Source organism: Etheostoma spectabile, chromosome 14 (assembly GCF_008692095.1).
Source record: "Etheostoma spectabile isolate EspeVRDwgs_2016 chromosome 14, UIUC_Espe_1.0, whole genome shotgun sequence".
Taxonomy (NCBI): domain Eukaryota; kingdom Metazoa; phylum Chordata; class Actinopteri; order Perciformes; family Percidae; genus Etheostoma; species Etheostoma spectabile.
In genome coordinates this window covers 501,010-512,031 of record NC_045746.1, presented here as the reverse complement: position 1 = coordinate 512,031, position 11,022 = coordinate 501,010, and the positions used below count along the sequence as shown (strand labels likewise).

The window sequence follows — 11,022 nt, the reverse complement described above, 5'->3', positions numbered from 1 at the left end:
ACTGCTATTATTTTGAACATGCCCCTTTCAATTACAGATTTAATTACACAGAATGACCAGCATGCATGTCAGATCTGTTGGTTTTCTATGACACTACAACATTTACTAGTGCATGTGTGTGTATATCAATATAAATAATAATAATTATGAAAAAATGTATCTTTGATTGTCTTAAAATGCAAGAATAGTATGAATAAATGTATAGTATAAATGCAGCATCAATACCAGAGATTTGCACATTATTACCGTACAGGGGGGCAGCCTCCAGCTCACCAGTAAGAGCGTTCGCCACATGTTGGCAGCGGCCCGGGTTCAAATCCATCCTGCTGCCCTTTGCTGCATGTCGACCCCCATCTGTCTCTACCCACTTTCACGTCTATCCGCTGTCACTTTGGTAAAGGCACATGGCCCAAAAATAATCCCAAAAAATTATTACTGTACAGAAATTATAAATAGATTAAAGAAGTTAAAAGTTAAAGCTGCTTCAGGTAAAATAAGTCCAAGCGCCAATCTGGAGTGTTGAACACTCTTGTTGAAGTTGTAAAGTTTTTCATTTAGTACATCTTTTCATAAATTAATAGCTGCTTTGACATTTCATTGTTATTAAAGGTCCCATGGCATTCAAATTTCACTTTATTAGGTTTTTAACGTCAACATGCGTTCCCCCAACCTGCCTTTGGTCCCCCAGTGGCTAGAAATGGTGATAGGTGTAAACCCAAGACCTGGGTATCCGGCTCTGCCTCATGAGGTCATAAGGGGCAAAATTACCTCACCTTATTCTGCTTTGCCCGCCCAGAGAATTTTGCCCACCCATTAGAGAGAGACATCATGACTTTCAAACAAGCAAAGTGGCAGTTGGTCAAAGCCACACACCCAGCCTCCAGCTCCCCCCCCCCCCCCCCCCCCCAAAAGCTACAGACTCAGAATCACTACTAAAAGAAGCTCATCGTGGGACTGTCTCTAGTGGCTGTAATTCTGCACCAAGGCTGAATTTTGAGAAAGAGACTTCAGATACAGTATTAGGAGACCACTAAGGCCTATATAAAAGCATCCAAAGAGCACCATGTCACGGGACCTTTAAAAACTATTTTACAGTTGGTATTAAGCAGGCTAATTATGCCATGATTACTTCGAGGGTTGGCACATAGTATCTAATACTGCTTCTATTTTTATGTCTGTAACAAAAAAAATCAATCCTGTGGAAAAAAGGTGATGATTGAAGTCAATTTATTTAAAAATAAAAGTAAAGTTTCCAAATGTGTATTAATAGAGAGATATATACTAAAGGTTGAGTATGTTTCTCCAACACCCACTCACAGCCTTCCTCTTTCTGTCTTTCTCTTCCTCTGTATCACAGTTAGCTAGAGGCTGTTGCCACCCACACACTCCATGCTGACAGCAATTTACATTCAGAATAGTCAATGTTATCGCATCCATGTGTTATAATATGTCACGTTTACTTAGAGCACCACTGAAGCAGGTGGCAATTTTAATAGCAGTGATGTTAAAAATTTTAAATTTGCTAAATCATCCTGCAGATTCAGCCCCACATGAGACACAAAACAATTTAAAATATTTTCTTCAGTTGAGGAAGATAGTTCTGATCAGTTCACCTAATTCACTGTTACCAGAAACACAGTGTTGTGCAGCATTCTACTTTGTGTCTTTCACCATCAGTATTGTGCAGTTTTGTGCCAATACCTTCTACAGCCCTTGGAGTTGTTTCCATGGATACCAAACAATTAGCTTGGAATCAGAATAGAACCTTGAGAGTCGCCTACTCAGAGGCTTTGGGAGCGAGGAAATCATAGGATGACAGGGTGTCTTGTTCCCATGTTGCAAAAAACAGCTCCTTTGGGTAATAGGGGGATTTCTAAAAAAAAAAAAAAAATGCTCCATTGGATCAGGCACAGACCAAAATAGAGGAGCAGAATAAATATGAACATTAAACTTAATCAGGATTTCAGCTTTAAGATACCAACCTATGGATTAATCTGACATTTTATGGCACACTTTCAAAGGATCACAATGTATGATTACACAACCAGCTTAGAAAATGAATAAAATTCTAACAATAAATGAATATATAACAGGATGTGGCTTTCTTGTACAATCAGGGCTAAAAGAAAATGGTCTTTGGCATCAAGTAAGGGTGACGCTGTACCTTTAGACATGCTTCCTTCCCTCTTGTATTTCTGTCTTTACAAACCATGAACTGTGTTTAGCTGGAAATTGGTAGCCTGATAATCCAAAAGTCCTCCATACGCTTATATACTGTAGGTTGTTTATTTCTACTCTCTAATTGGCCCCTCAGGAGCATTTTTTCTTCCTCCTATCGAAACCATTTAACGTGGTGGTTGTGATTTGAAACACGTCGTTAACAGCCTCTGGTCAACTGTTGTTGTTTTTAAATGTGCTCTTGGATACAGTTGGATTGGATTTTAAAACAGTTGGAGTTTGGTTAGGTTTAGGCACCAAAATGAAAAACGGTAAGGTTGTGATTTGGGTTCAAATTTGACGTTACTTCATCTTCCGGTTACGCAGGTGATGTAGAACAATCGAAGCGATACACAAACCCCGGTCTTTTGGGTGAAATTGTGAACCAATTTGAACCATCCACGACCCCAACTTACATCCTTACACTGAATTTGGTGCTCCTATACTACGTCACCATACTTCCTGCTTTGCTTCCATCATAATTACTATAGCCACTATAAACGTAAATATCGACGTAATTGCTGCTTGAATAAATTACTTGTGAGCGTTTTTTAGGGGATGGCCAGTCTCTGATAATCACACCATTTTGTTGAGCTTTTTTTTTTTATTCATCCGGACATTGTGTTTATCTTATCTGATTTCTTGGGGGGGGCGGGGGGGGGGGGGGGGGGGGGGGGGGGGGTTATTGTGTTATGTTTTGCCCTAATGTGCCTGTAGTGAGTGACATACTATAACAGTCCAATGTCCTATTTCAATTGACACAAGCTGCGGTTTGAGAATTGTCATTTCTGTAACTCAATTTACAGCGACGTGCAGGATGGCGTCAATCTCACCCATGCTCGTCACCATTTTTTCATTCACTATTTATTCACTAAATGTATCTAGTTAGCTAACTGGCAATGTCTAATCCATGTCTGGAACCAGGCTAAAAAAACATTTTTTTTCAGGAGGGAAGATTTACGTCCCATAAAAATAGAAAGTTCTGTTTATAAAATCCCTCTTCCATTTCTGTTGTTGTTCATATGGAGAGACACAGATTTCCGAGTCTGATGGATGCACCTGTGCATTGGCTTTATTATCTTCCATAGCCAAAACACAGTCATGCAGAGAAAGTGTCAGATCTGATTCCCTACGGACAACAGTCTATATTTTCACAGATCCATCATCATGTTCCAGTTTGCATAAGCCCAAAGTCAAAGACCATAAAGTTCAAGATGACTCATCGTTACTGCTTCGCACTATATAAAGAAGTATATCCAATTTAGTTCTCACATTTAGTTTTTTAATCATTTTCCACTGGCCTTGGATATAGAAAGTTTTCCAATGGAGGGGTGATAAAGAGAAGTTTATGCACTTAAGACATTGTGCACTACAATTGATCACTAAGACTATCACAATGTTGTTCGTTGTGGCTGTCTGTCCTTGTTGGTGAGCTTCTCTTACACCTCCTATTCTGCATTGTTGACGTGCTGATAGCTTATTTGTGATTATTAAGTGTTTGTCATGTTTTTATCAATCTGAATTTCTTTTCTGTATGTGACCAAAGCAGCTGCAAGGTAATGACACAAGCTATGAATAAGATAATGTAATTACTTACCAAAATGTAATAAAATGTCCCTCTTAACCGATTGACATATTGTACTTTTCTTAGTGATAATGTGACAATAATATCAAGAAATTCAGGTTATTACGACTCAACATTCTACGATATTGTTCTAATGTGTTTCATTCCTATTGTGACACTTATCAAGGGACATTTTGTGTCCTTTTGTTATTACATCATACCATTTCTGTAAAATTGTTCATGGGCTCATGTTTTACAATTCTCACAAGAGCATTTTGTAAGCCAACACACACTTGTAATTGTCATTCAAAGTGGAGGAAAAACACTTCTTACATATTTGATACAGTATAATCTTCACCAAATCTGGTGCAAAGTGTTTTTGGATGAGCTCAAAAAGTATTTTTTTCTGATTCCATACCATTTTCCAACTATTGTCTTCCAAAGTAGGTGTGAGCCATTTGACATTAAATTGTCATAATTGTTACACATTGTGTAACTGCTTCCTAATTTAGATGACAGATACACTCTGTCTTAGCAATTTTTCAAAACTTGATGGAAATTTACTCAGCAACAGCCCTACAGCTACATGCTAAATTTAAATGACCATAACTCAGCAGCCATTAGTCTGACTCACAGACAGTTTTCACAGTTCAGCATGAAAATCTTAATATTCCCAGCATTTTGGTATACTCCAAAAATAATAAACCTTAAGAAAATCATTGCAATAATATATTTACTTGAACTTGTGCTTTGAGGTTGAACACCTGCATTTGTTAATGTTGAACACCTGTATTTGTTAATGTTGAACACCTGTATTTGTCAATGTTGAAGACATGCATTTGTTGAAATTGATTTCATGTCTCCAAAGGAAAATTCCCCGTATGTGTGTTCATACCTGGTCAATAAAGCTGATTCTGATTCTGATTCTGATTCTGATGTCCCTAATGTCTGTGTTCTATTTTTTCTTTCTCTTCTCATAGACCAATCTCGCAGGGCAAGTTTTGCCTCTGTAAGACAGTCAAGCATGGAGACCCCTCCCAATGCCACCCCACAGCCCTTTAGACAGCCGGTGAGTTTTTATTATTTGAAGATTGTCTTTTATTATCTATAGAATGTTAGATATCTTGTGACGTCCATAACATCTTTTTGTTAGTATGAGTAGCTCAACACTTACATTGTTTTTATGTCTTTCAAGTTAAGTCACATTAAAATTGGACCAATACTGACTGAATATATATATATATATATATATATATATATATATATATATATATATATATATATATATATATATATATATATATATGTTTTTACTATTTACTTTTTTTTTACTATATGTTTTTACTATTTACTAATGTTTTTACTATTTACTTATTATTTTCTGTTTTCCCTTTGCTGAAACTTAAGAGTTTTCTCAATCGAAGGCTGAAGGGCTCCATCAAGAGGGCCAAAAGTCAGCCCAAACTTGACCGGACCAGCAGCTTCAGACAAATGATTTTGCCCCGGTTTCGAAGTGCTGACCAAGAGAGGTAAGTCACTTTTACTGTATAAAGGATTCATATTATTCAAGTTAATACCAACCGTTTTCTCATTTAGTGTCATGTGGCGGTTGTCGTTCATGTCAGCATGGTAAAACACAGGAAAACACAGTGGACAGGTTGCCAGTTTATCGCAGGTTTAACACATATTCTACCCAAACTGTGTTGTAATGAGCAATAGGTTAAAATGCATATATTTCTAATGTGGTAATAATCTACAACTTGTAGACTTAATGCACAACTGTATATTGTATGTTAAAGTTTGTGTTGTGTCAAGATCATGCAATACGTATGTGAAACCAGCAAAAATAAAAGCTAAACATATTTGCAGCATTGATTCCTGGGGATCATGTTCATGGATTGTGGAAGGAAACTGGAGCACCCAGCGGAAACCCACACAAAGCCAGGGAGAATACACAGGGAACTGCATGCAGAAAGAACCATTTTGGCTTTTTACCTTTATTTGATAGTTGACACTGCAGAGCCTTACAATAGATTAGGGGAGAAAGAGAGGGGTATGACATGCAACAAATATTCCCAGATGGAATAAAGTCAAGGAAAACTGTTGCTGTTATGCATCTTAACCACCAGGATGCCCCTGTTTACTGTGAGTCACATTTCTGCCCCACAACTAATAATAGTAATAATAATAATAATAATAATAATAATAATAATAATCATAATCATAATAACAATAAATTCAATAATTGAATTTATACAGCGCTTTTCAATAACTTAAAGCGCTTAAACTAAAACTATCACAAAGATAACATATGTATATGGTACATGGTTACATGGTAACTTAAATTTAGTTTATGCACTTAGATCTGAAGCAGCTTTTAGCTTTGGATGCTACTCAACCATCAACCATCAGATCTGGTCTTGCTTGGATTTTAACATGCCGCTCTGTACTGGGTGTACTTTAGCTGTGAATACCTTACGCTAGAATTGCTTTTGCATGGACCCTCTCACTTTTGCTTCTGAAGGCTACATTTTTTTTTTAAGCTGCAGCTAAAACATTGCTAACCTCAATATCAAGGCTGCCCCTCATTACAGGACAAGCTGATTGTGTACTGTAATGATAGTGTAAAGCAGAATGTGTTAGTTACTTAGGGTGCTGATACGGTTTGTAAAAATTGTTATGTTTACATCCTTTAGTTTTACCTCACATGAGACTAAGTAACTTTTGATAGAATAAATATCACATTTGTCCTTTTCTAAATAAAAAGCTGGTATGACCAGTAGCTTATCGTGGCCAATTTAAGGAAATGCTAACAAACATTGGTTAGACATTGCTGTGCAACTGACATCACTGAGTTTATTTTCTACCTATGATCCAATTTAATTCACTCTGTCAGTTAAATCTTTTTCAAGCTGAAATCCAAACATTCACCTATGTTATTATATCACTGGGCTACCTACCCACTAGCTAATAATCAAGTGCAGATTGATCATGGATATATATAACAGAAAATACTGGATTCCAAAATGGTGGGTTGAAACCTCGTCTATTTAATATAATTGGTGGTTTGTGCAGGTGGTACAGTATTCATCAGTGACCAAAAAGGAAAACTACATAAAACTGTCATGACTGTCATTTTGGTAAAATATCTTAATTTCAATTTCTGTTGGACATTCAAGCAAAATGTATGCCTACATTTATCACGTCAGTGACATTTTCGTTTTCCGATCATCAGGAAAAAAAACAGCTCTATAGGCTCTCAAGAGAGTTTTTATTGTTTTGTATACTGACCTAAGGTTACACCCCTGGGGGTTTCGGACTTGCATTGTGATCAAAATTTGATGCAGTTCTCACACAATCCAGTCATGACGCACATACGGAAGATATAAAAATGCAGAAAGAACAAAACCTAACACTGACAGTACACTATCCTCCCGCCACAGGCGATGCTTAATACACAATTTCCGGGCAGTTGTGGATGCCCGATGCTCAGAGATGTGGAATGTTTTGTTAAGCACAGGATGTAAAACACTTTCTAGTAAAATACAGGTTGACCATAAACGTAAAAAACCTAGGTTAAATGTTAAAACAATGTATATTAGAAATCTATTGTGTGGAGGCAGGACTAAAGGTGGAGGTAGCTTTGTGGTGTTTGAGTTAAAGGAACTTACTTTCTCAGCATGCTTTCCCCTCTAACCACAGCCTTCACCAGATCCCACCGCTGCTTCAGACAGCTGCCTTCACAGCCTGCTTTGAGTTATGCCCACACACGCTTAATTCATTCAGTAGTGTTAAGTTGACTTTGCTATAAATCCTGTGCGTCCAACTTCACACTCTAGCTTTCCAACGCAGCTGCTCTACCTCTGCTGCCAAGTCGGTTTACCAAAGCCTTTCTCATGTTCTGCATTCTGCGATGGCACTGTTTCTTAAAGTAGTGCTCCTCATTTGCTGCTTAATTATCAGGTGTTTCTTCAAAGCTGTTGTTTTTTCTTTCCTAGATATTTTTCATTTGTGTTCAAAGGCAATGCTAATAATGCAGCATGCTAGCTCCAGTTTCTTAGTGCAGATGTACCCAACATTTGGGATTGTTTCAAAAACATTTAAATTTGGCAAATTGAGAAATTATATTTTTATTCCTTTTGGACAGAACCAGTCTAGCTCCCCCTGCTTCAAGCCTTTATGCTAAGCTAAGCTAGTCACTTGCTGACTCTAGCTTCACATCTAACGCCGCAAAGACGGTATCAATCTTCTCATCTAACTCGAAAAGCAAAGTGTTTTGCTCACTACATTTTTGTTTTTCAACTGGCCCACTGACCCTGATTCACCTGAGAGGGAGCTATTGCTCACCTATTTGCTTCCTTTTCCAACGCAACTTTTCTTTTTCCTGTAACCCAATGATCAGGTCTAATCCATTGTGGCCTTTTATCTGCACTACAGTATTTCTGCAGACTAGCCCCCCAATTACAAAGTAGGAAATGCCAATGTTACATTTGCATTTTTTTTTTAAATTATTTTTAAATTCTAATTCCTTCGGTTGTAGGAAAGAACAATTAGAATTACATTTTTCAGACAACACCACAAACATAGACACTGCCGGCCAATTTCTCGAACAACATGACTCACATGAGTCGAGTCAACAGACCAAACTGCAAACACCAGAACTGAAAATCTGGTATTCTTAGCTTTTCCATAAACTCATTATAAAAGGATCAGAGCTCAAAAATCACTTGCAGAAGTGAGGATTTCTGAGCTGCAGTGACTCATGTTTTGGTATATAAAATTATTTTGGGATTTTATTTAGACCATATATATAATACAATATCATTATAATATGATCATGTCTAAATTCTGAATTCTTCTCTCACCAGGACACGCTTGATGCAGAGCTTCAAAGAATCCCACTCCCATGAATCCCTGCTTTCTCCTAGCAGTGCTGCAGAGGCTTTGGACCTAGTTTTGGATGAAGATGCCATAATCAAACCTGTCCACTCTAGCATTTTAGGACAAGAATACTGCTTTGAGGTGTGTTTTATAACTGTTTCATTCTCCTTGGCTTTACCTGCCTTCTAATGGACATATTTTTAATACTAATTGTATTTTTCTCTTAGCCAACCAACCAATTTAATTCAGTTCTTTAAAATGGTATTAGTATGTAAAAATAACAAATCCTCAGAATTTGCTGTTTCACAAATTTATTATTTTTGAGTTATAAACAAAACAAGCAATTTGAAGACTTTAACTAATCTATAGCACATTTTAAAGATTAAAGGCTGTTTTATGGTTCTGTGTCAAATCAATAGCGTACCCCCACAGACCCCTCCGCATAGACGCAAACCCCTCTCCGAGGGATTGGTCAACCTGTCCTGTGTGTTGATAGTCGGTGTTTCAAGCAACCTATTGTGGGAAGTAGCAACATGTTAGTTTACTGACATAAACTTTGCGAATGAACTCAGACATATTTTGGTTACAATGACGGGGTGATCCGTTTGTAAAGTGTCTATATGTCAGTAACATTTTGAACCACACACCCCCTAGCGTTCTGGCGGAGAAATCCACCGCAATGCAAAGAAACGCGTTCAACCCCACATACACAGAACTTCGAAAGGGTCACAACGGCGTAGCTACGGCGTGGAGTTGTTGCAGAAGCGTAAAACATCATCGGGAAAAAACAATCAAGAGATTAATTGATATTGAAAATAATTGTTAGTTCATTTCATTTCATTTTTTCATTTATCTCAAACAATCAACAATGTTTTTTAAAACCATAAAATTAAACGCAACCATTTAGAAATTAACAAAATTATATTTATACATATAATTATTATCCCCCGTCTCTTTCCATTGCACATATATTCCAAGGCAAAGTATTTTCTTTAACTTTAAACATAAATAGTGCAGTTTTGAATGTTACAATGTCCATAAATTTCAGCAATTAGGAATTCAAAAACAGAGCATTAGTGTGCTCATAATACCCTGTGTGATGTATTATTCTAACTTCCACACAATATAACATATGGTAAAATTAGTGTGCAGTACAGAGTATGTAAAGCATTTTGGTTCAAGATGTATCTAGTTTAACTCAACATACCAAAACTTTAGGCCATCTTCATGCACAGATATTTAATGTGTGGCTTCCGGCAGAGTTTATGGTGCAGTACAACACCTAGAAATGTATTTTTAATAAACTCTTTCAATTGTTTCATTATCGATTACTAATTTAACATCTGTATTAGTAGTTTGTTAAAGAAATATTTTACAATAAAAGTCAAAGTCAAAGTCAGAGTGCTTTTATTGGTCTCCCTAAGGAGAAATTTGTTTTGGACATTGAGTAACTTACTTTGCTGTAAGAGTTACAGACACAACGACAAGCACAGGGTTAAAAACAATTAAAAGACAAACATATCAACAAAAGGGCTACTCAAGGGCCTGTGCAAATTTCAGATTTACGATTTTCTATACTAAATAAGATCAAAGCCCTACTTCAAAACAAAAACAATTTCATTCATCCTTTTCATCCATCACATTCACAGATATACATTAAAAAATTCATAGTCATACGTTTATCGCTGCTCATTAATGAGCTTAACAGCGAGAGGGACAAACGAGTGCTTATACCTATTATAAAATATACCAAAACGTTTTATCTGCAGGTGACCACCAATTCAGGGACAAAATGTTTTGCCTGCCGTTCAGCTTCTGAGAGAGACAAGTGGATTGAAAATCTGCAACGCGCTGTTAAACCTAACAAGGTAGATATAATAGATTATTTTATCGCAAGATCTAGGTAGTAATATTAAGGACTGATGTAAATAAGGACTGTTATAATGCAGTAACAGAACTCCTTGTTTTACTTCCAGGACAACAGCAGACGAGTGGACAATGTGCTCAAGTTGTGGATCATTGAAGCTCGAGACCTTCCGGCTAAGAAACGCTACTATTGTGAGCTGTGTCTCGATGACATGCTGTACGCGCGCACCACAAGCAAACCCCGGACCGACACCGTCTTCTGGGGCGAGCATTTTGAATTTAACAACTTGCCTACCATTCGTAGCCTTCGTTTGCACCTCTACAAGGAAACTGACAAAAAAAGACGCAAGGTAATGTCTTCATTATTAACGGTGTTAACGCAAACCCATTTTTAACGCCGCCAATTTTCAACGTTCTTTTTGGCCTAGCAAACTTTGTAGTTCTTTTCACATGCTGTTGCGACAACTAGTAACATTAGAAAAACTACAGCACCA

The 11,022-nt window shown here is 37.1% G+C and overlaps 1 protein-coding gene across 3 annotated transcripts in view; it reads left to right on the top strand.

Moving 5' to 3' along the window:
- syngap1a (synaptic Ras GTPase activating protein 1a) overlaps positions 1–11,022 on the top strand; it is a 42,729-nt gene that overhangs the window by 8,498 nt on the left and 23,209 nt on the right. For all 3 annotated transcript variants that reach the window (XM_032535575.1, XM_032535577.1, XM_032535576.1), the window contains 5 exons: positions 4,762–4,850; positions 5,189–5,310; positions 8,650–8,803; positions 10,432–10,530; positions 10,639–10,878. In XM_032535575.1, coding sequence (XP_032391466.1) covers positions 4,762–4,850; positions 5,189–5,310; positions 8,650–8,803; positions 10,432–10,530; positions 10,639–10,878 — 704 coding nt within the window. The remainder of the gene's footprint in view (positions 1–4,761; positions 4,851–5,188; positions 5,311–8,649; positions 8,804–10,431; positions 10,531–10,638; positions 10,879–11,022) is intronic.